The 25960-nt window shown below is 39.3% G+C and overlaps 1 protein-coding gene and 1 pseudogene across 1 annotated transcript; both read left to right on the forward strand.

Annotated features, from left to right (window-relative positions):
* Window positions 1-4115: 4115 nt before the first annotated feature.
* Window positions 4116-17536, forward strand: LOC103467660 (forkhead box protein P1-like). The gene is made up of 16 exons (XM_081609147.1): window positions 4116-4378; window positions 4470-4610; window positions 10886-11023; window positions 11111-11200; window positions 11374-11494; window positions 11957-12059; window positions 12153-12260; window positions 12374-12461; window positions 12783-12860; window positions 12972-13167; window positions 13828-13904; window positions 14033-14134; window positions 14650-14777; window positions 16282-16336; window positions 16441-16607; window positions 16696-17536. Exons 1-16 carry the CDS (start codon window positions 4328-4330, stop codon window positions 16856-16858), a joined length of 1806 nt encoding a protein of 601 aa, XP_081465273.1. The 5' UTR covers window positions 4116-4327; the 3' UTR covers window positions 16859-17536.
* Window positions 17537-18963: 1427 nt separating this feature from the next.
* On the forward strand, window positions 18964-25190 carry LOC103467946 (2-epi-5-epi-valiolone synthase-like; annotated as a pseudogene).
* Window positions 25191-25960: the final 770 nt, after the last annotated feature.

Genomic DNA, 25960 nt, shown 5'->3' on the forward strand with positions numbered 1-25960 from the left:
CACTTGTTATTTCTAATAGTAAATTAATACTGCATTTTAAACAGCATCTGCCTTGATAATGTCTCCCTCTTGTGGTCACATTTTTTAACTTAATAAGCATAATAACCATTAATTGCAGAGCAGGATGCAATATATATTTTTATACCATGGCAACTAAAAATAGATCAATTAGATGAACGTTTAGGTTTTTTTTTTATAATTCTATTTTAGTAAATCAATTCAAAGAGTGAAATGCATATCACTGTGTTATGCACAATCATAAATTCTTTAAATTTTGATGATAATGGCTCAGGGTAAATGATACCTAAAATGCAGGTCTCTCTGGAAATCAACATTGTTTAAGACCAAAACAAAAAAGGATTTGTTGGACAGAAATGATGCATGTTGGGGTAATGTCAAATGCTTCTCAGCAGTCCAGCAGGCTGTCATTGATGCCCTACTCAACAAAGGTAAGCCACAAAAAGTATCTTGTAAATAAAAAATAATAATAAAAAATAAAAGCTGGTTGTTCACATTATGTATCAAAAGGTATTAATGGAAAATTTAGTGGAAGAAAAAAAATATGGTTGAACAAAGTTCACAAACAACTAGTATAACTAGTGAAGCATCCAGGGGATTGTGAAACAGCCCATTAGAGAGTTTGGGGGCATTACCACACACAGATGTGTCAAGGTCATGGCATATAACTGCTTGTAATTGCTTGGTTTTGTTAGCTTGATGCAGAGATAAAGTCGGAAGAATCTTATAAGGACTAAGAAGGAAAAAAAAGGATTCCATTGTTGCTCAGTTGTGCAAAAATGAAAGTAAATTTTGTCTTTCTTTGAAAATCAGTGTTGCAGAGTATGGAGGATCAGTGAAGAGAAAGGAACCCAAGCTGCATGAAGTCCAATGTGAAGTTTCCACAATCAGTAATATAGGTATCACCTCATCGCCTCGTGTTGATCCATTGCTGTTTTCTTTATTTTTTATTTTTTCCAAGTTCAAAGTTAGTGCAGTGGTCTGCTAGAAAAATTTAGTTCACTTTTCTGACAAGATTTGTGGAGATGCTGGTTCATTTTCCAGCAGGACTTGAAACCTTCTCACACAACCATTATTTGCTTTAATGGTTATGGCTTCACTCTGTTTGGTTAGGCTGGCAAGCTGACCAAAATACCATAAAGAAGCTGACCATTATTGTCAAGAGATTAATTAAGGACTAGACTCAACAATGTAGATGAGTTGAATGCCACCTTATTCAACCTTACCTCACCAGTGCCACAGGTAACCTCTATGCCAGGCCATATTGATACAGTAATTTATGCAAAACCACATTAACAAAAGATCTTGATAAAGGAAAACAAACAGAAGAAAACAATTAGCATCAGTGATTCACGTGCTTGGGTCTGTTATTACACTCGTGTGTTGGTTTTACATGTTCAAAACTGTTTTTGTTTTCTAAAAGGTCATTTAGTTTTTGCTTTGTTCTTGTGTTTTATGAAATGTCTGCATTTGTTAACGTTGTTTTTGTCGTTGTTTTGGTGAATTCAGATATTTATTCATAACCAACTTAACAACTTATTAGCATTTTCTATGCAAGCTATCAGCATGTTTTCTATTTTTACTTTTTTTTTACTCACGTTACTCATTTATTTGCTTGTTTATTAAAAAAAAGAGGCTTTTTAGAAAATTTCATGTTTCCTTATTTTATTACTTCAAAAATATTCGAGACAATTTATTCATGAACAAATTAACATTTTACACACTGCATGGTAATGTTTGGTCGTGTTAAATTTTTTTAAATCTATTTATTAAAAACTATTAAAGAAGAAACATTTTTTTCTGCAGTGACTTGCGTCAAAAATTTAGAAGTCCTCGTGTTAACATGACGTCACCATTGTTTACTTTTACCCAAACCACGCCCCCGTTAGCAACTTGTGGCTAGCTCGTTACCGAGGAAGGCAGAGAGCATCGAGGGATCTTCTTCTGACACCACCCAGCGTCAAAGACTGTCCGCTCGCACACATTTCTGTGAGTAAACGACATTATACCAGCTCACTCCCTTATATTGAACGATTACAGGCGTGAACAACGGGTTTATTTTGAAAAGCACCCGGAGGCGCAGCGAAGAGGAGAGGGAGAACCGTTTCATTTGAGCTAACGTCAGGACCCATAATATAGCTTTTGTCAGAGCTGATGTTAACGTGCACGCCACGCGTGATGTTGATTGAAAACGGCGTCACTGTGAAGCCGACTCTCATGTATGTTGCTCGATTGTTTTGTATAGTTGACCTATTAGACTCAAGTATCAGGGTTTATCTGGTTATCTAGCTTATGTAAGCTAATGGCTCCAATCTTAAACGGAAACCCAGAACTGCGGTGGTTGGCGTTAACAGATATCGGATGTGATCACGTCGCCTCAAGGCAAGTTAAAGATAGCATTACAATAACACAGTTCAGGTGACATCTTCAATTGGTCGTTAATAAGTTTAAGTTCTTCGTTGGGAGTTGCTGCGAGTGAAATGGCTGCACTTAGTTCAGCTCCAGAACGCAGTTAGCTGTGACGTTTGGTTCATTTTGGGTATTACTTAATTGTTCCAGTGTTATAACTGTAATTGAGTGTTGAATTGTTTTTGTTTTGTTTGTTTTTTTTCACGGTAGGTTTGTTTAATTCAATTTTTAATTGGCGATCCATATCCTATAAAAGCGTGAGAGTACATATAAAATGAACATAAGGAGCACAGCCCACATTACAAATACTGACAAATAAATAAAAACGATTGGACTGAAGAATTAATTGTGGCTTAATGAACTGCTTTCAGAAAGCATAATAAATCTATCACACTTACAAATGTATGTTTTTGACCGATTTCCATTTTTTCTCACTCCTGTATCAACTCGAGCACGTATGAGAGAGAGAATGTGCTGCAGGTGGCTTCCTTGAGATAATAGTTCTCAATCTATTAGAAAGTGAAGAAATTACAAGATTGCTCCATTTATGCAAATGAACATGCCTTAGAAGATCATCAGATTTCCACTGAACTTTAAAAAAAACTAGCATTGAAGTACACGCTGTTGGTTAAAGCATTTTCAGGTCGAAAAACACTTAAATGAATATGGTTGGAGGGGGGGAGAGGAGGGGAGTCTGATTTTGTCCGTATTTGAGCATTTGACCACTGATCAAAGCCAACCAACAAATCATTTAAAAATGTTTGCTCCATTTCTTGGCGCAGCTCAGATCTGAGAATCATGCTCTTTTTAGCTTGGTGTTCAAAATCGTCCTTATTACAACTTAAAGTGTTTCATTTAAGCAAAAACAAAATTCATACCATGAAAAGTTACAACTTTGTTTGAAAAAAAAAATATGATGTGCTTTTTTTTTTTCTTCTTCTAAGATTAACCAGATGAACAACCAGATAACGTTTGTATTACTTTCAGAACGAGGTGGCTGACAAAAGTTTACAGTTTTGCCCTTATGCTCAGCTTTCCCCTCCAGCCTTCTTTTAAAAAACTCTACAGGAAACTCTGCCCTTTGTCTTCCAAACTAATCCTGATCCCGGGAGCTAAAATAAACAGTGCAGACGTTACCAGCCCCTGCCTGTTTTCAACAGATCTTAGCTTTAGTTGGCCATTACTGGAAGCTCAGAGGTCTAAGTTATGTCTTGAGCATGGATGACACATCTCTAGAGCTAGACTTAACTTGTTGCTGATTAGTCATCATTTTTCACCTTATTTTTATTTGTTTGATTTTCATTTTTTCTTTTTACTCATTGTAGATTCTTGGCCTTAAGTTTATCACAGTACATGCAGCGCAGTCTAATCTGATGTTCTCTAAATGTTGCCTCTCAGTCGTGCGTACGAGATTGATTTGATTCGAAGATTAATCTCAAAATGTCGAGCTCTCAAGCATGTTAGGCTCTGGATTTCTCCGCTGCTTTCCTCCTCCTTATGCTTTTTGTTTGCCTTCTTTATTTACCTTTGTTTATGCTGCTGAGCTTTTTACTCAAACACTCCCAAGCTGTATACATAAAAGCCTACTTGTGCATTGTGCTACCTGCCACGGCCGTTTATCGCACCACCTGGTTAATGGTAAATTGTTCCAGAAGGAAGATATGTTTGCACATAAACACGGACCCAGGGCCCCTGTGTTTACAGTAGTCATGGCAGCACTTGGTTATTCAACAAATAGATTTAACATCTTCCTCTCTGACTAGTGGTAGAGTGTGTTTGTATTACTGGGTTGGGCCGCAGAAGCAAACTTCTCAGCTTTTAGTGCTTTTCACTCGCGTACCCACCATGCTGTGACGCTCATTTCAGCTGCTGCCGATTCTTCTTTATTTCTTCTTAAAGAATGAATTTCTTATCGCCGTGTGAAGTTGTCTCGTTGAAGGCGGCCAAACACGTATGTTTTCAGCCTTCCGTCATTCCTCGACGGCTTCATCGAGTGACTTTCACGTCTTTCTTTTTTTTGTCTCTCTCTTCTTTTCTTGCAGGCCAGTGAAGTCCAGATGCATGAGTCCCAGTCAGATCCAGCAGGACACACCATACAAGCAATCCACAGAGAAAGCAGAAATCCTTCTGAGAATGAGAGTCGAGTGAAGAGCAGCCAGACTCCTCCTCCAGAGGTCGCAGGGGTCAGTCGTCCGCACGGGTGTTCGTTCAGTCCGTCAGAGTCAGCTTTACAAATAACAACTAGAGATGCGTCGATCCGGCCGACACTGATTCAAATCATTTTTACTTATTGATGCATTCTTAGTTTTGATACATTTGGATTGGGGGGGGGGAAAAACCCATGTGGTTTTCAGTATTCGACCTGACGATCGTCGATCAGAGCCGATTCTGGAAAAAAAACAAAAAAACAGTCAAATTCCAAATCAGCTGATTAATTGGTGTAATTATTTTTAAAAAATACATATTTCACAGATCTTTTCTTTTAATTTCCAACACTTCAGCCTCCAAAAAGAATTATATTTTTCTTTAAGGTGTTTTCTACAGATGCACAGTCTTTTCCTGGCTCGTATGATTGCCACATTTATTTAAGGTCTGACTTCCTGATTCCAGTTTTCATCCAATTTAAATGTTAGAATTAAAAAGAAAAGGTTCTGCATTCTTTCTTCTTTAGATAAATTGTTTGTAGCTTGCGTTAGATTATCTGGACTTTACCTCACCCAAACAGAGCCCACATGCTTTTAGTTACAGGCGCATATATGTGTAAGGAGTGCTGGGAGTTTCTCAGTTTCATGAATGGAAGAAAAGCAAATTGGATTTTTCAGTGTGGAGCCGTCGCTGATCGGAGCTGATATTCTGATCTCTGGCGGACTGACTGGCGAATGAACGACATTTGACTGAGAAAAGAAAGAGAACAAACGTGTTGTTGCAGCTGAAAACGATGACCTCGATATTTTTCATGACATCATTCCGCAGCGAGGGGTTTCTGTTACTTTGTAACACTAGATAGGTGTAAGGAGACATGGATAAACATTTATCTCCACTTCAGCAGATCCAGATGCTTCCCCCACCCACTAACGCGTGAATAGATTTGTTTCATCTGAACCATGTCCAAGCACCACAGTTTTTATGTTTCATTTGTTTTTTTGTTTTTTTTTACACAGTACCCGCGCACTTTGATAACTTTAATGAGTCTTTAAATCTGTCTGTTCTCTCGTCTGGGTTTCTCAGCTTCTTCACGGTGAAAGAGAGTGCAGGGAATGGGTTTTGGGGGAGTGGGTGTGTGTGTGTGTGCGTGTGCGGGGGTGTGTGCGTGTGTGTGTGGAGCGGGGCTGAGGTTTAGAAGAGGAGGGGGGAGCTCGGCTCCTGCCGGGTGGAGGGATCAGTGTTATATTGTTAGGTCTGTTTACGCTCGCGTCACGTGGAAAAGCTGGGTTAGATTTTCATAGTTGCCGAGGAGTGTTTCAGAAACCTTCCAATGGAGACTCTCAGGTTTGTTGTGTTCTAGCATATAGAGCCAGACTGCTGTAATTAGTTGCTTTATTGTCTCTTATTTATTTTTTATTTTTTGCATAAGAGGTGTTGTTTTTTTGTTTTTGTTTTTTGTTGTTGTTTTTATTTTTAAACGCAGCACATCAGTAAGTATCGGTTCCGGAATGAGAAGCTTATTGTTTGCTTGTTTGTGTTTTTTTTCCCCCTGCATGTTTTCAGCATTTCTCTCTGCTGTCAGTCTTTTCTCAAAAGAGTTCACAAGACCAGTCTTGCGGGAACAGATCTGTGTTTACACTCAGTTGCTCAGTGGTATGACTTTCAACAATAACAACAACAGAAGATGTTTGGACTTGCACGCTGCCATAGCAACGGGGATTAGGCGAAGGCTGTTGTTGTGTTGATGGTGTCCACAGAAAAAAAAATAGAGGGGGCCAACTGGCTCTGTCCGTGGGATGGACCTGCCTTTTTTCTTTTTTCTTTTTCCTTTCATTGCTTTAGTGGCCATTCTGCAGCACGCAGTTTCATAAGAAAGGGCAAACCAGGAGGCAGTCCTCTGTTATTGTTAGCCCAAAGCCTGTGTGAAATTCTCTGTCAGTTTGTTTACCCGACTCCAAACAGACTGTGCCTTTGGAGAGGAATGTTTGTTTGTGGTTCAAACCTTAATTAAAATACGAATCTCAAGTTCTGTTTTCGTAAACAGGCTCTGTGTGCTTTTTTTATTCATTATTTATATCTCTGTGCCATTTTGATTCCTCGGTTTATGTTTACCATAAACAACTCCTGAGCTGTGAAGCTGACAGCAAGGGGACGGTTGAGGGGTGGGGGTGAAGCGGGCTGAGGAGGGGGTTTGTGTGTGTGTGTGTGTGGGGGGGGGGGGGGGGGGGGGGTGATAATTGCTCCGACTAGAAGAAGAAGAAGAAGATGATGATGATGATGATGTTGTTTTTCGGGTTCTGGCTGCTGTTGATGTTGTTGTTGTTTTCGCTGGAGTTCTAATTCCCCTGAGCCATCCTGTGTTTTGGTTGTTTTTGTATTTCTGCTGCTGTTTTTAGCAGTAATGTCAGAACCACTCGGGTCACGTCGCAAAGTTGAACTGAGAATTACAGAAAGAATTTAATAACAGGTGGTTAGGCAAGAATAACAGCTTATTTTTCCTGAGTGGCGCTGCGTTTAATTATACATGGTTCAGTAGATTTTTTTATTTTTTTTTTAAATAAGCTGATTTGAGCTTGAGATTATTACTGAATGATAACATTTAGGGAAAAAAAACCAACATTTGACCGAATCGACGCTAAAACTAAAACAAAAAGGTATTCCATGATCTAATGCTTTAAGATGTAATTAAGATAAAAATTGTCTTTCTGGAAAGTGAGGGAAAGTGTTGTAGCCTTTTTTTTTTCCCAAGCAGTCGACGGCAACAAGTGTGGGAGGGGCAGCACTCCGGTTTCCAAAAACACCAAAATCCGTTGCATCTAATTTAAAGACGAGTTCAAACCAGAAGAGATTTATAGCTGAAAATTAGAAATGTAATTATCCAAGCCTAATCGCTTGTGCGGACAGCTCCTCATCACAACTGTAATGTGTGATAGACTATGTTTGTATTTGATGTTCCATCTTTTCTGGGTGAAAAAGTGAAGAGCTCAGGGATGCACTGACATAGATACATTGCATATTTCCATCACAAAAACATGGTTTGACTGAAAATCCTGCACACGTCTCCTTACGCCTATCAAATGTAGTGTTGAAAAGTAACAGAACCAGTCCCTCCAGAATATCAGGAAAAATACCAGGGATACTGGTGTTGTGATGTTTAGTGCAGGACGGATAGTTATCATACCGTCCTCCGTTGCCCTGGTAAATGTTTAACATTTTAGAGTTTTGATCCAGTTTTAACCCTAAAAAAAAAAAAGCAGAAAAATATAGTGGTGCATCAATTCAATTGAGTGAACTCTTATGCTTTTTATATAGTTAATTTTGTGCAAGAATGAAATAGTTTAAAAAATGTATGCAGGAAAAGGGAATAAATGCTTAAGCTTGTAGTAATTGTTTTGATGTAGTAAAAAAAAAGATTAAAGTAAAATTCCAATGAAGAGGTTGATTCAAAAATATTGCTAAAATAATGACTAGATCAAGGGGGAAAAACAATCCAGTTACAAAACTGTCCATAATGACACATGATTCCTAGAGAGTAATGCTGTTAATAGGCCATTATTCGTTTATGCTTTGCTTATATTTCACCAATTACCTCCCGTAATAATGCGGGTCCCGTTTGGTCTTAATTTAGTTTTAGTTCAATTTGGTTGACTCACTGTGAGGAATGTTACTTTGTGTTCGGTCTGAACTCGATGTCCTCTGTCTCTTATCTTTTAACCTTTTAGCCATAAAAGCAGCAACAAAGATAAAGTTGTATTTTTATACTTCACTCTCTTCTAAGGCATGCACAGTTTTGTTTATACAGTGCATAAGGAGGATGGGTGCAAAACTCGAGGATATTTGAAAATCAGCGTTGTGCTGCGGTTTGTGTTTTAACATATTCTCCCATTGAAATGTCTGATGTGCTGCGGTTCAAGTACAAGAGAACTGCAGGAACCTGCAGGTTGTTTTATACACACAGACTATACAAATCAGAGCCATTGGTATCCAAGATGACCATTCTTAACTGCATACACAGAAAAACGAGCTCGGCTATCTAGCAGCTGATAGAAAAGATGTTTTGATAAACCAAATATACTTACATTTTCTAGTTAGCCATTTAAGTGTGACAAGCCGATTTCAATGTTGATTGAGTCAACGTGTTTTGGATTGGACAAATGTGAGTTTTTTGTTTGTTTGTAGAGGCAGAAATTTTAATCCAACAGAAAATAAAAAAGTAATTTCAGAATTATCCTGTTTTAAGTTCTCTCAATGTTTTCTGAATTTTAATGAACTCATACGAAGGACGTGCTGGTAGTCATGCATCCATTGACCAAAAATGGAGGAAGCTCTTAGTTTTGATGCATTTGATGGACTTGGAAAGATTTTTTTAACTGTTTGACAGTCACAGAAGTACGGTGGCCGACAGGTGCAAATGCGCAGCAACAGAGAAAACATGCAAACAAAAAAAGAGACGCCAACAAATGAAATGCAGCAAACTAAAAAAAGAGACGCAAACAAAAAGCAAATAAAACAAAAAGAGATGCAAAGAAAAAAAGAGACGCAAACAAAAAAGACTACAACCACAAATGAAATGCAGCAAACAACAGAAAAGATGCAAACAAAAAGTGCTGAAAACGGAAGTGCTCCAGACCACTAGAGGGAGTCGAACAAAAACAGCTGTGTCCAAATTTAGGGTCTGCATCCTTTAAAACGGGTGTTCAGAAAAGCAGTAATGGCGGCAAAATTATTTGTGTTGTGTTACACTTAAAATTACACAAAATGATTTTTCAAAAAGTTTTTAGGCAAGAATGTAGATGTATAGATCTCAAATATCTGCTTGGTTCATCAATAAATCACCTACTTCCAATATTGCTCCGACGTTTTCGGAAATGTCTGCTCCCGCTGCATTAACAGCCAGCTGGCCGGGAGCTCCAGGTTCGGTACACCGAGAGCGAACCCATGTCTCCCGGCAAATCGTTTTAAAAACTCCTGCTTGTTCTCCCCTATGAGTGAAGGTGGAACACAGATATTAAGCCAGATCAACAATATCCCGCAGTGCTGAGGCATCTTCTGCTGTTTTGGTCGAGCAAAGCAGGAGGGACTTTTGTTTGCGTCTCTTTTTTTTTGTTTGCTGCATATACTTTTTGTTTGCGTCTCTTTTTTTGTTTGCTTCAATTGCTTTTTGTTTGCGTCTCTTTTTTGTTTGCTTCAATTGCTTTTTGTTTGCGTCTCTTTTTTTGTTTGCTTCAATTGCTTTTTGTTTGCGTCTCTTTTTTGTTTGCTGCATTTTATTTGCTTTTTGTTTGCGTCATCTCTTGTTTGCTGCATTTCATTTGTTTGCGTCTCTTTTTGTTTGTTTGCATGTTTTCTCTGTTGCTGCGCATTTGCACCTGTCGGCCACCATACAGAAGAGCCCATAAAATTCTTTCTGATTAATGCTGCTTTAGTTGGTAATGACCGATCTTTAGGTAAATCATTGTAGCAGATTATGGACGAAATTGAAGCAAAATCCAAGCCTACAAATTCCCTGCTCACTGAACTGACATCCAGAAAAGTATTGTCCTCCTGACTTGACTTGATGGACCTGAATATCTGGTTCGCAGTGAGCATCCTTAAAAAGTGTTAAATTCATGAGTCTAAAATTGAGGCCATAAATAGTCATGGATTTTACATTTTGTCGTGACTATGTAGGTTTTTTCTTATGGGACGTTTGTTTTCACTCACTGCATTCTTTGCCTTGAGGCGATTAAGCCTACCAGGAACAAGCTGAATGCTTGCTGCTAATACTCGCTAGCTGGCTTTTTTGCATCTATATATTTATCGGCTGGATGACATTCGCAAAAAAAAAAAAAGCCAGTAGTTTTTTTTTTGTTTGCGTCTATGATGGGTGTGTGTAAAATTTATTGGCAGTTGACTGGAGAACATTTGTCTTTGGCACTGGCTTGTATGTAACCTGATGGAGACTACACACATTCTTCGAAAACGTTTGACACTATGAGGGTTGTCATGTGGAAGCACAAAGCCGTGGCCAAGAGAACCACAAAAAGAACACCGAAATTTCCCCAGAAATTGATCCCCTGAAAAAAAATCAATAAAAACAAACTATTGCATCTCTTTGTTACATTTTTGTTGTGATATAGGGCTTAAATTTAATTCATAATGGTCTTAAAACATCTTGAATTTGAGTTTGTGGAACCTAGTAAAGATAAACAGGCATATGTCCCTTTTAAAGGCTCCAACCCTTTTTCCTTCTCAGAAACAATTAATGACTCCTCTCCCTGCATTTCTGGGAAAGACTTTGACCAGTCTGATCTTTTCTCCTTTGACGACGAAGGTTCCAGCGTCGTTGTCGATGATGACCCCGCCCGCCGAAGCCCCGCAGCCGCTGCAGCAGGCGCCGCAGCCGCCCGTCCTCAGTCCTCAGCAGATCCAGGTGCTGGTCCAGCAGCAGAAGGCGCTCATGTTACACCAGGTGACGGCACGACCAGCTCGTTTCGTACGGCACATTTAACACAGGCCCCATGCCCGCGTCACTCCAATGCTATTAATATGTCTGCAGCAACAAATCCAGGAGGTCTTCAAGAATCAGCAAGAGCAGATAAATATGCAGCTGTTGCAACAGAAGAACGCCGGGATAGCTACTCAAGAGGTAACTTGCAGAACTACTCAGTACGTCAGGGAAGTAATTAAATGGGACTGCTTTGACTTGTGGTTATTAACAGAACACTGAATGTTGTGTAAATACAAAGTCCAGAAAGCTCCTGTTTCTTAGCCCAACAGAGAATATTTGTGGAAAGTTTAATCCCTGATCGTCTGTCGCAGCTTACAGCCCAGCAGATCGCCATCCAGCAGCAGCTGCTTCAGGTGCAGCAGCAGCATCTCCTCAACCTGCAGAGGCAAGGCCTGCTGTCTGTGCTCCCCAGCACCCCCACTGTAGCTCCAGGTATGATGCATCGCACGGCCCCACATCCTCCCTTCTTTACTCACACTATGGAGGAAGTTACATTTAAAAAGAAACTTCCTGTGGAGGAATCCAATCAAGTTCCGTTTCAAAGAACTAGAACCTTTTTGAGGGTCTGCACGGGTTAGATTTTGCTAAGGAAGCAGCTAAATGTTTGTAATTGTTTGGGTTTCTGAAGCTGTCTTCTTAGACACAAATGAAAATAGAAACGGTGTGTATAAACCTGCTTCATGAACATATTTTGAGTTGAAATGGTTGGAGCGCCTCCAGGTTCGACTGCTCTGCATGTTAGAGCCATTGATCAAACCAATAAACTTCTAACAACACCTCTGATGTCATGGCGCCTGGTGTGGAGCAGATCTTCATCTGAGCTTCACTCACATGACTTGTGTTGTAGCTGCGTATATCTCTAAGGAAACACTCTGTCTACTTGTGACTCTTCAGGGTGTGAAAACGGCAGCGTCCTCTCTCCCGGTGGAGATATCCGAGAGTCTTCCAGCCAGTCGACCACCAACGGTCACCACGCCCTGCTGAAGAGGAAAGAAAGGTTTGCAGTTTACTGGCGTTCTGTGTCTGGTTGCACATGCTTGTATGTATTCTTGGGAGGTTCCATTGATGGCTGACGTTCCGTTTTGTGCAGTGGGTCACAGGAGGAAAGCCCCCAGAACAGCCATCCTCTGTACGGAAACGGCATGTGCAAATGGCCAGGCTGTGAGACTGTTTTTGGAGACTTTAAGGCATTCATGAAGTGAGTACATATAAGAACATTTAATGTCTTAAATCTCCTTCTCGTTGCCCAACTTTACAGTTGGTCAGCGTCCTCTGACTAATTAACATTTAAACATATTTGTTTACGTCTAGACATTTGAACAGCGACCACACACTTGACGACAAGAGTACGGCGCAGTGCCGTGTGCAGATGCAGGTTGTTCAACAGCTGGAGCTGCAGGTACGGAGAGCGCTGGTTTCTTTCTCCAACAAAAAAATAAATAAATTGTGAATCATTTTCGGTTTACCAGAATTATCTTTGCGTGTTATACTTTCATAAAACTAAAATGTCGCTGGTGAGTTGTCGTGAGAAGACAGCTCTGTCAAAGTAAATGTGGGTGTACTGTATTTGTAGTTCTGCTGTGTTTGTTGCACCCTCCCTGGAAGCAGAGGTGTTGTGTTTGGATAATTACAGCGCTCAGGATGACACATTGAACGCCATGTAACTAAAACTGTGAATTCACCAACCTCACGCTCTATTTCGGTCCTCCATCTAACACAGCTGAAGAAAGACAAGGAGCGACTGCAAGCTATGATGGCTCATCTCAAATCGTCTGAACCCAAACCTGCAGCTCAGCCCGTTAGTTCTCATTTAACCATTTACTCTTTTTCCAATCATCTTCGGCTTGGCTTGTAGATAACACATTTTTTTGTGGGTTTTTTTTTTCTGTGTGTGTGTGTGTGCGCGCAGGTGAATCTGGTGTCTAACGTGTCTTTCACCCCGGTGACGTTGCCTAAAGCCCATCCTCCCATGAGTCTTTCTCAGAGTGCCACCGCCCCCTCCACGCCCCTCACACCGCTCTCTGACTCGCCGTCAGTCCTCACCCCCAACAGCTTGTTCACCAGCACTCCCGTACGGAGGCGATACAGCCGCTCTGTGAGCCAAGGTACCGAACACATCAGGAGTATCTGCAGGATTTACAGCGCTTTGCAAAACTCTGATACCCGTTGACCTCTGCGACGTTACAACCATATTGAACTTCATTGTGTTTTACCGGGACACTCGAGACACAATAAGTAGTGCATAATCGTGACGCTTTTTGTAAATGAAGACCTGAAAACTGTGATGTGCATTTCTATTTAATTCCCCTTTCTTAAAATCTAATGGTACCAACAAGATGTCGACTTGAAATAAACTTAAAATAACTTTTAACGGTTTAGATCAAAGCATTTTCCCGTGTTTGAAAGTTTGGGCCCAAATTGTGTTAGAGATCTGTGGTAAAACTTGAAATGAATTCATGCAGCGGAATTGGTAAAAAAAATGTGAACGTAGAATAGTCTTGTATTTGTAAGAAAAAAATCTAAACGTTATACTCCTTTTATTCCACTTTATAATTATGTGCTGCTTTGCCACGTTTGTCACGTAAAATCTCAATAAATTACTCTGAAGTTTATGGTTGTAACATGACAATATTTACACAACCACAATGGGTACGGATACGTTGCATGGCATTTTAAATATCTTACTTGAAAGAACTGTTTCTATTTGTTGCACCTTTTTCTTATATTAAGTTCACAAACATCTTTTTTATGCTTTTTGTTTACAGATATAATTGATAATAAAGAGTTCTACCTGAGCACAGAAGTTAGACCTCCATTTACATACGCGTCCCTCATAAGACAGGTAACACGTCCTGACTGTGTGTGCTATATAACTCTTCAATATTTAGTTTTTTCAGTTTTCTTTTGCGTAGCTCCATAACTCGGTCTCTGTATAAGCAGCAACTCTGACTCCCTGTTTATCTGTTTCAGGCCATATTTGAATCGCCTCGCAATCAGCTGACGTTAAACGAAATCTACAACTGGTTCACCAGGAACTTTGCATATTTCAGGCGCAATGCAGCTACTTGGAAGGTATCCATAACACATTTTAAAGATAAGAACATAAAACATCTCATTGTATTTAAATTACTGGTGGGCATTTATTGCATCGCCTTTCATTTATCACTATAAATTTGTAATTTTTAAGATTTTAATTCATCAATGTCACAAAAAAATTTAGTTAATGATATTTAAAAGCTCTTAAAACTATCCGTATTGTTGGGATTGTTAGTTTTACTACGTTTTTCTCCACTGTTCAGTAGAGGTGTATCAAAAAGTATAAGTACATTTTAAAATATGATGAAATGTTGCTACCGTGTGCATTTTGGTGATACTAATCAAAGTAAAGAACCGTGTTAGAAATAGGAATGTTGTTCAAGAGCAGTATTTGTGTTTGTGGGGCTACAATCGATGTGGCACAGGGTCAATATTACCACTAAATATTGGGATAAAACTTTAAAGTCCATATCACTCGCACCTTATTTACATTTAATGGTCGTTTGCATGACATTTGTGTAACGGCGCAACGCGTTTCTTGAATCTTCCAGAATGCTGTCAGACACAACCTCAGTCTGCATAAATGCTTTGTGCGCCTGGAGAACGTGAAGGGAGCCGTGTGGACGGTAGACGAGATCGAGTTCCACCGACGGCGGCCTCAGAAGGCTGCTGGGAACGGGTATGTACACTGTCGACAGGAAGACCGGGACGCCGTGTGCTTTCCCATCTCACTAGAAGTCAGGTGGCCGACATCAAAGAACTTGACCTTGTCACTCTGCCTCACGAGTGCCCGCCATATTTACTGTAAGCAAGCGTTGAAGCTAAGAAGCCGCGCGGGTTTGCTTTTCTAACATCGCGTATATTTGTTGTGTTTGTGCAGCAAAATTAAGGACGCCGAAGGGCATCTCGACATCTTTAAATAAAATATGACAACAGCAACACCGTAAACAGCTCAGTGAAGGTGAAAGATTTACAGTATATTTGATTTAAATCGAGTAGGCGCCGGTACAGAAAGGGTCCGGCGCCCTTTCTGTACTTTAGCTGATGACTTCAGCCAAATAAATCATTGAACTTACGGTGGGAAGAGACAGGCAGTCTGATCTAGGATTCACAAAGACATAAATGTAGACTTAAAAAAAAACTTTGATCCTTGTAATAAACTAAGATTTTATGCTTTTTTTTGTTTGTTTTTTTCTTTTAGTGTGTTGTGCGTCACATTAGAAATTGGATTATCAAAAAAAGCATAAGTGCTATTTATATATCCTTTGCCCACATTTGAAATTCAAAAGGAAAGGGAATTGACTACTAAAGTGATTTTTTAAAAAGTTTTTCTTTTGATTTTTGTCAGGTTTTTTGTTTGGGAAATTACAGGAAGAAAAATGTCTCAACTAAAACCTAATATGCCAAAATATTATTATTAGCTCTTTACTCACTGCTTGAAAAATCCAGAGCTTGAGATATTTTAGGTTTTAATGTGATTACATTTAAAGCCTAGTTGGTGTTTCATAAACGTGTGAAAAATGTAAGAAATTTCAGTTTTTTGAAGAATCTCAGAAACATCTACGTTCTTTTAGCCATTTCCTGAGCATGAGGGTCAACATTGACCTCCCTTAATGAAATGGCACATATTCTCTGTCACTTTCCTCTCACTGACTCAATGTGCTCAAATAAAGGATTTCAGATATTTCTCAAATTTACAGTGAGGCAAAAGTACATTTATTCTCTTTCCATTTAATCATTGCTTTGTCTGTACATATGAAATGTAGATATTTTTGTAGCTAATTTTTACCTAAAGAGGCTCAATATGCATCTGCTTTACTAGGATGGCAGGTTATGTCGTCTTTCCCATTTTGAGTGGCAGAAACAGAATTTGTGGGAATACTAATTAAAATTTCTTGAACACTCCTGTAAAGTTGTTTAGGATGCTACTAAGTGTGCTAATGGTCATTCTGTAAAAAAAAACTCATAATTTTTAAGCACAGAAATTTTTTTCACTTTTCAAAGAAATTCAGTTTAGATTAAAGATAAAATCTTTAGTTTAAAATGTTACTACTCAAATGAAAATGTGTTTACTTTAAAGCGTTTTGCACTTTTTCCAGGGGGGTTCCATTGAATCTAGATGTTGCTGTAACATTTTCCTATTTGGCTGCAACTAATTAACATATAACTTCTTTTGCCAATAGATCTCTGCTGAAGAACTCTCAAAGTCGCCAGAGCTTGCCCGGGTCTGCTCTTCAGGTGAGAGATCCATTTTAAAAGCTTAGTATTGGGAAAGATGAAGACGAAGCTAAAAGTTGGCACGTTTGAGACACTTAATGCCACTTCCCCCCACCCCCTCTCAGAATGTTGGTCTAGATGGAAACAGCTCCCTGTACAACCCGGCCTCGATAGGCAGCATCGCGCTGCACTCGCTGCCTCACGTTCTCCAGGAGCAGATGAACGGAGCGCTGGCTAACGGATGTGGCTACCAAAGCGACAGCAGCACAACGCAGTCCCCTCCTCAGGCTTTGTAAGTTTTCCCTTTCCCCACCTTCTCCGGCGCGCTCCTCCCCGCTGGTTTGAAGCGTCAGTTCTGACAGCGCGCGTCCTCTCCTCAGTATTAAAGAAGAGCAGGAGGACGAGGAGATCAGCGAAAACTATCCCTACGAGTCTCCGGAGAGCATGGACGAGCACGGCCACAGCCCCGAAATGCTCCAGGAGGAAATCAACGGCAGCCCGGAGAGGACCGAGCTTCTTTTCGACCGCGTGCCTTCTCTCTGACGATTAGGTCCAGCTTCTCCACGGCGACGCCAAATCACTCACAACATGTGTGAAGTGGCATTCCAGAAAGCAGCAGCTTCATCTGTGTAACCAAACACTCTGTCCTTTAGAGTTTTGTTTTCCTTCTTTTTTTCTTTTTTTTATTATTGTTATTATTATAAAAAAATTTGGAGGATTAGTTTTTGTTTGGTAATCTAGCTCTCAGCTGTTTTTGTACAGGTGATTGAGATCACAATAAGACGTTTGTGAAACTGTTTGTGATTTTTCTCATTTTATACAGTTTATCTCTTCACAATAAGAAAAAAAAGACCATAATGAGAGAAGCCAAAGGAAAGGGAACACAGATAGTTAGCACTTAACAATAAACGTTCCCTTGTTTTAATTGCAGCTTTGTGCTGTGACGGGGCCACACTACCTGATTTTATTTTTAGTAATCATTATATATGAAGATTTGTAGAGGACTTAAGAAAAATGTTGCTATAAAATGAAAATGTTCACTGCCAACATGATCTGTTTGTATTCAAGGTATAATCGATCCAGCTGATCTAAAGAATACACTGCTTCTTTATATTTAAGTTTTTCACCCTTTCATGAACATTACATTATAAAACAGATTTTATCATTATTGTAAACCAATGCATCTCTATGTATATTAAATTGCTCATGATCTATGTGAAATTATGTGTCTGTGTGATTTTTGTAATTTATTCCCAGGTTGTTGTTCTTGGGAATGTTAACAGTTTATTAAATCTATTAAACTCATTTAGATTATAACATATACTAAGATTATTTTTAGAGAGCATATCAAAGTGAACATGTCTAATTCAGATATTATATGGACTCCTATTTGATTGATGAATTAAAATTGTTTTTAGATGGTGAGATTACACTTAAATTGAATTATGTGTGATTCTGTCGATCAAATACAAAATGAAAAAAAATAAATAAAATTGTCCAGCTTGTTCCATTGAGTTGAGTAGCTCTTAAAAAGAAAACTGCAACAGAACCAGGTTCAGAATTAGCATCTGGTGCAGCTGGATGGAGATTTAAGGAAAGATTTTTTTTAAAAAACAGAAGCACAGAGTTTAGATTTCTTCATACGGGAAAGAAAAGCAGAGAGGATGAAGTTATTTATTCAGATTTACTTGTTTAAAACAGTGACTGAACCATGTTGGACCATTCATACACAAGGCAATCAAAAATGCCTCACAGGACATCAAAGGAAAGAAAAATATAATAACAAAGCATCTGCACGAAGGCCTGGCATAAAAGAAACAAATGTTTCAAAAAGTTCAGATTTTGTAATCAAAATTTGCAGTAAACACAGAAAAATTCAATCAACCTTCATTTAACCAAGGTAAAACTCATTGAGATCAAAGATCTTTTACAAAAGACAATAACACAGTTAAGCAGTTAGTTAAAGTCAGTGTAAACAGTGGCAAATAGACTCTGTTTATGCTAAATTATGTATTAAAAATGCTTTCTGTCCTGATTTACAAGAACCAACAGTTTTCAGATAGTTTGTTCCAGAGATGAGGGGCATCGAAAACTAAATGCTGCCTCTGCTTGTTCCCTTCTGGTCCAGATAACCACAAGTAAGCAGGTCTTTGGAAACCTAACACATTTACACGGTTCATACTTGACAACCTTTACGGAAATTCATTTTGGTGGAAGACCGTGTACTGCTTTAGAGACCAGTAGATTTTTAAAAAGTGACAAACAAGAAACCACTTCATCCATTTTCCTATCGGTCAGGACTCCAGCAGCAGAATTTGCAGATGCCTGATTAACATTATACGACCTGTAAATACACTGTTGCATACAGCCCAAAGTTAGTTTTCATCTTCTTCCAAGATTCCAGTAAAAATACACACAACAATATATTTAAACAGAATGTAGTAGGAAGGATGCAAGTCCATTTATACCCAATACACTCACTTATTCAACCACAAAGGCAGCAACAGAACAACTGTGGATGGGAAAGCTCATTCATTCAAACATTTTTTTAATTCAGTATCTCCCCTCCTATAAGTTCACATGCTTGTAATGAAGTCTTAATAAACCCTGAGCACAGAGAACATGTGCTGTAACACACGCCTGTGCAGATGGCTGGAGCGCTAAGTGGGGAGGTTACTGTACTTTTGAAGCAAAGCGGGTACACATGGAGGGTAACGACTCTGGAAACATGAATTCACGCAACACCAAATGTTCAGATTGAGAACAAATCGGACCAAGGAGTTTCCTGGACGGTGGTGAGCCCCATTGTTTTCACCTACAGAGTCATTCAGTGTAAAGACCTGCTGGATCGCCGGAATGACACTTTGCTCTGGGGACACACAGAACACCAAGAACTTAAAGGCACCACGAGTAACTCCACACCTGTGAAACGATTTGTTGTCATTGATAAAACTGTACATGAATTGTACGGCTCTAAGATTTCTCAATACTTTTATGCCAAAGGAGTCATGTACAAGATTCTTCCTGTGCCCACCACTGAGGAGAATAAGAACATGGAGTTAGTGACCAAGATCCTGGAGGAAGTTCACCAGTTTGGGATTGACATACGTTCGGAGCTAATCATCGCGCTGGGAGGCGGAGTCTGTTTTGACGTGGTTGGTCTGGCGGCGTCGCTCTACCGACGAAGGACGCCGTATGTTAGGGTGTCAACCATAGACATAATATAAGAGTAGATGCCTCATGGACGGCTCTCGCCTATTGTCGCTGACGAGATTTAGGGCGGCCATCTTGGAGCGGTACTCCACTCCACTCAGCGTTATGTGTTTAGCAGCACAATGACATATCAGCTCATTTAATCGATCATAACACGCCTTTTTGTTACTGGAAACCATATTCAAACATCTATCAAACCTACATTTATAAACAATTGTATTTTTTAAGTATGTTTTTAATACATAGTTCAGCATATTTAAATATGCATAGTGGCTATAACAATAGAATAGGAATGGAATATTCTGATATCGATGTATGATGAGCATATTACAAAGAACACAGCCGTTCATAATTTATTGGATACATGTTTATATATATTATATATATATATATATATATATATATATATATATATATATATATATATATATCTTGCAGGTACTGCGTACCCCCGCTAAATCTTTTAAGGGTACGCAGCACCCTGCCGTACCCCCCTACTTTCACCTCTGATTATGTTTTTCAGCCGACGAGTTCTAGCTTCAGAGAGATTCAGGAGCTGAGATCGAGTCCAAAATCCGATGTGAGATTCATCCGTGCTGCAGTGAATCCGTCTCTCTTTATAGATATCTCTCTCTTCTTCCTCACATTGTGTCTTTATGAAACCTTCAAAACAAAAGCGGAAGATTTAGGATGTATCTTAGTAGTGGAAGAATTACATATAAATAATAGTCTTTACCACCTGTGTAAACTTTGCTGGTGAATGTTATAACACATAATATATGTTTTAAAATACAGTATATGTTACATTGTTTCATTTCTAATGTAGGCTCTTGTGTCAGATAATCTAAGTCAATGTTAGAGAATCAGTGATTCTTGAGAATAGGGACAAAATGGGTTTTAATTTTCCCATATTTTTTTTTTTATTTCCCAACCTGATGTACGCAAATATGACAAATAATGTTTTGGAAATGTAAAGATGCTAAGGTACAGGCTCCCAGTTGCAACATTTTTTTTTTAAATTACATTTTTAATCGACCTGACCCAGAACGTTGTCATTACCATCTGACAAAAATAAATAAAAAATAATTTTTAATGACCCTATTAGTGATATTTTTACTCGTTTACAGACAAATGTTTCTCAAGAAACAAAATATTATTTAAAACAAAAAAAAAAAAAAAAAAGTCCATCTGACGGAGTTGACAGAACTGAAGGTGGTGACAAACTAGTGAGTAAAATGAAAAACTTGATGCATGCGAAGTAATGCAATTTATGTAAAATACATTTAAAAAAATTAATTGCACATTTAAGTGAAATTTGACAACAATTTCATTGAAAGAGTCACAAAAACTGATGGAATTGATATATGACGGAGTTGACAAAATGCCAAACTACCTCAATTTATATGATGTTATTCTGAAGGAGGCCATATTGTAGCTCATCAGGTCCATGAAATCTTTACATTTTACCAAAATTAAGCTTTTATTTCACAAAATTTCATCAAAGTTTTGTAAATTGTCAGTTGTGGTGTTGACACATCATGGTTGTGACAAACAACTTAGGAATAAAAAGAAGAAAAAACTAAAGAATAACATAAGCTAACCAGAGCTAACTAGCCCTCTTAGCAAAGGAAGAGAAAGGAAGTGGTCATGGGGTCCTCAGAAGTTCTGGTGCCCCCTAATAATGCCAGATTTTTTTACATTCTTTTTATGTCTGACGGTGTTGACAATAACTAGGGACAAATTTCAATGGAGTTGGAAAATATATGAAAATGACTTTTATAATTATTTATATGACTACTTATACTTAATTGTCATAATATCTAATTTTAGTATTTCTTTAATTGTTTTAAACTATTATAATGTATTGAGTTCTGCTCCTGGACAAGGGCTTTTACAGGCATCATCCACCGACTACAAAGTTTAAAATAAAAAAAATATTCAGCAAATACCTGGAAAATATACATTGTTGTGCTCACATGACCCAGGTTAGTTTAGTCAGATATTTGAAAAAATTATATTTTCAATCAATCAATCAATCAATCAATCAATCAATCAATCAATCAATCAATCAATCAATCAAATTTTATTTGTAAAACTGGTGTTATGTGCTCTATCTTCCTGGTTTTAGTGAGAATCCTGTCCTGTCTGTCTCCCGGCCTGCTTCCGTGACTTGGTAGGGAGTCTTGTGGGTCTGCCTTCTGACCTCTAGGGTTCACAGCGAGTCCTTCTGGTCTCCGGGCTTACCTCCAGGGCTTCATAGCAAGTCTTTTCGGTCTCCCGGCCTGCTTCTGTCTGCTTCCGTGACTTGGTAGGGAGTCCTGTGGGTCTCCGGTCTGACCTCTAGGGTTCACAGCGAGTTCTATTGGTCTCCGGGCTAACCTCCAGGGCTTCGAAGCTAGTCCTGTCAGTCTCCCGGCCTGCTTCCGTGACTTGGTAGGGAGTCCTGTGGGTCTCCGGTCTGACCTCTAGGGTTCACAGCGAGTCCTGTTGGTCTCCGGGCTAACCTCTAGGGCTTCGTAGCAAGTCCTGTCGGTCTTCCGGCCAGCTTCCTTCTGCTTCCATGACTTGGTAGGGAGTCCTGTGGGTCTCCGGTCTGACCTCTAGGGTTCACAGCGAGTTCTATTGGTCTCCGGGCTAACCTCCAGGGCTTCGTAGCAAATCCTTTCGGTCTTATGTATATTTAAAGCTTAAAGTTAGGAAAGATTGTGAATAATGTTTATTCAGTAGAATTCCATCCATCCATCCATTTTCTTACACCCTTGTCCCTCAGTGGGGTCGGGTGTGTGCTGTTGCCTATCTCCAGCTAGCATGCCCGGCAAGAGTCGGGGTACACTCTGGACAGGTCACCAGTCTGTCGCAGGGCATCACAGAGACACACAGGACACACAACCATGCACACACACACACTCACACCTCGGGGCAATTTGGAGAGCTCTACCGTTCAGTAGAATTTAAAAAACATAATATTGGATTTAGTCATTAAAGGTTTGTATATAAGGTATGAATTACAGCAGACAGCCGCCCCCCTCTCTTGCAGGTACTGCGTACCCCGCTAAATCTTTTAAGGGTACGCAGCACCCTGCCGTACCCCCCTACTTTCACCTCTGATTATGTTTTTCAGCAGACGAGTTCTAGCTTCAGAGAGATTCAGCAGCTGAGATCGAGTCCAATATCCGATGTCAGTCGGATTCACTGCAGCATGGGTGCAGTGACGGATTCACTGCACCCATGCTGCAGTGAATCCGTCTCTCTTTATATATATCTCTCTCTTCTTCCTCACATCGTGTCTTTAGGAAACTTTCAAAACAAAAACGGAAGATTTGGGATGTATCTTACTAGTGAAAGAATTAAGTTTAAATAATAGTCTTTACCACCTGTGTAAACTTTGCTGGTGAATGTTATAACATAATATAAATGTTATAATATATGTTACATTGTTTCATTTCTAATGTAGGCTCTTGTGTCAGATAATCTAAGTCAATGTTAAAGAATAATTAATTTTTTTAGATTTACAGAATCTCAGTTAGCCTTCATAGCGGGGCTGAACCCCGTATTACACCAAGCACTGTAGCTAATATTAGCTAGTATCTCGCCGGTGGACATAAATGCAGTAAAGTAATATTCTAATCACAATATATACACAATAATATGTCCATCTTACTTGTGAAATGTTGTCTGTGGAGCCCTCACATCAATAATCCATAGATCCGAACCACAATATCCCTCAGTGTTGAGGCATCTTCTGCTGTTTTGATTGAGCAAAGTAGGAGGGACGACCGCTCCAAGATGGCCGCCGTATTTCCTGCGCCGGAGCAGCCAATGCGGGGTCTACTCTTATATTATGTCTATGGTGCCGACGACTCTGCTGTTGTACATTGACGCCAGTGTAGGGGCAAAGACAGGGGTCAACTTTTGTGGGGGAAAAAACAAGCTGGAAAGCTACGTTCCACCAGTGGCACGTAGCTCATGACAGCTCATTCTTCCAAACTCTGCCTTCACAGCAGATCTCCAATGGACTTGCAGAGATGCTAAAGGTGCTTGTCTGTCCATGAGCATAGATTGATGAATGTTCTTGCATGTGGAACAATAATTGTGAGATTTCTGTGAAGCACACAAACTAAGTCGGCTGTCAAATCACTCAATAAAACACATTTTAGCCGTTTTGATATGATTCAACCATCTTGTAAATCATAAACAAACCAGAAACACCGTCTTGCTGCAAGGCAGCAGCACCAAAAATGGCACCACTAAGCAGCCATCAATTAAGCTTTTTAAATTATAGAATGATTTAAAATGAATCTTTAATAAGATTTTATACTAAAATCTTATTAAATTAATACTTGATGCTAATATATTACATATAATTACTATTAGTAGAATTACTCAAAAATTAATGCTTCACTAATTAAAATAAATTTTAAATATGCCAAATTAATTTCTTGCAACTTTTACTACTTTTGTTTTCTTTCCTTGTGATTTATGTTCACACAAAAACAGTTGTTCACCATTCATTAGAAAACATTATTTATATTAATTTCTTACAAGGATGCATGTGGCAGTGTAGAATATCTTATTTAAACACGTCTGTTTGGACCAAGTTGTACGTCACAAATTAGTTTCATACCTGATTTTATTTAATATTCAGCTTCGATAGTGAGCGTGTTGATGTAATTATTTCAGATGGCCCTGATGAAGCACCCTGTCCTATTTGAGCTGCTCGAGGTGAACGGCAGAAAAATGCTGCATGCCAAGCTGCAGCCCTCCGAGACCTGGGGTGGCTCCGAACAGGAAGACGGTGCTGCAGCATCCGTGCGCATCGCCATAGAAACAATGCTGGAGGAGCTGGCTCCAAATTTGTGGGAGGATGATCTGGATTGGCTGTTGGATTTTGGGCACATAATGAGCCCTGAGCTAGAAATGGTAAAGGAGCAGTTTTCAATGTATTTTACTGTGCCAATACACAAACTAACAAAAAGCATGTTCATCAGCAGGGGAAACTTCTGGAACACAAAGTGAAGAATATGCTTACACAGTTTGTCATAAAATATAACAGTTAAAAAAAACAAAAACATAAAAACAAGTAATACACATTTTAAAATATGCATATCAGTGAACATTGGCAGTAATGCATTTGCAAACAACCCATCTTGTTATAAATAAGTGCAGCTAACGAGTTTCCATCTTTTTTGACCACCCAGAGGGTTTTGCCAGCGCTGCTTCACGGGGAGGCAGACAGCATCGGTATGTCCTTCATGGTGTATGTGGCTCATCAAAAGGGGCTTCTGACAACACAGGAGAAGAGCCGCATTATTCAGTGTATGCTGGGTGTGGAGCTACCTGTGTGGCACCAGGAATGCTCCCTGGTCCTGGTGCAGAAATCTTTCAGGGAGCGTCTGAGGCACTCAGCCGGCTCCCTGAGGATGCCTCTACCAACAGGGCTTGGAAGAGCAGGTGAAGTAATACTTTTAAAAAAATGTTGGCCTGTATTTGATGTATTGACATGTTTAATTATGACTGCCACTAATAGAATAATAATAAAAAAATTCATTTTATTAATTTTACAGAAATCTTCCATGACATGATAGAAGATGATGTAATAAATCAAGCCTTTCAGAAGTGGACAGAAGAACTTTCTACCTTTGCTAGTAACCAGATAAACTAATATTAATAAAACAAACAAAATCAGCAGTGCTAAATATAACACCATATTCTGTGTCTTTACATGTTCAAAATCCATCCATCCATTTTCTTTACACCCTTATCCCTTAGTGGAGTCGGGAGGGGTGCTGGTGCCTATCTCCAGCTAACGTTCCGGGCGAGAGGCGGGGTCACCCTGGACAGGTCGCCAGTCTGTCGCAGGGCAACACAGAGACACACAGGACAAACAACCATGCAGACACACATTCATACCTAGGGACAATTTGGAGAGGCCAATTAACCTGACAGCCATGCTTTTGCACTGTGGGAGGAAACCGGAGTACCCGGAGAAAACCCACGCACGCACAGGGAGAACATGCAAACTCCATGTAGAAAGACCGGGGCCGGAAATCGAACCCAGAACCTTCTTGGTGCAAGGCAACAGCTCTACCAACTGTGCCACTGTGCGGACCATGTTCAAAATATGGTCCATAAAAAATTGGGACATGATGGTAACATCATGGCAAGTCTAGAAATAGATTTTATTAATACTCGAGTTAAAATGCATTCATAACATTAGAAAATACATCTCTACAGAATATGCTTAAAGATCTGGAATTTTATTCCAAGTGATTTTTCACAAAGTTTGTACAGCATCCATGTTTATAGCCTATAAAAGTCAAAGCTTAGGAATAGTATAATTTAGCAACTGTATAAATTTCCATAAAGAACAAATTTTTTTTAATTTAAATTAGTAGATATGCAATATTTTTTAAATTGCAGAGAAAAAACACA

Source organism: Poecilia reticulata, chromosome 7 (assembly GCF_904066995.2).
Source record: "Poecilia reticulata chromosome 7, P_reticulata-male-v2, whole genome shotgun sequence".
Lineage (NCBI taxonomy): Eukaryota > Metazoa > Chordata > Actinopteri > Cyprinodontiformes > Poeciliidae > Poecilia > Poecilia reticulata.

Bases quoted from the DNA above. Each gene is read 5' to 3' on its own strand.
- LOC103467660 (XM_081609147.1), top strand. From the start codon at position 4,328: ATGAATTTCTTATCGCCGTGTGAAGTTGTCTCGTTGAAGGCGGCCAAA. The intron at 11,201-11,373 runs GTAACTTGCAGA...CGTCTGTCGCAG, and splicing joins CCGGGATAGCTACTCAAGAG to CTTACAGCCCAGCAGATCGC. The intron at 14,778-16,281 runs GTATGTACACTG...TTTTGCCAATAG, and splicing joins CAGAAGGCTGCTGGGAACGG to ATCTCTGCTGAAGAACTCTC.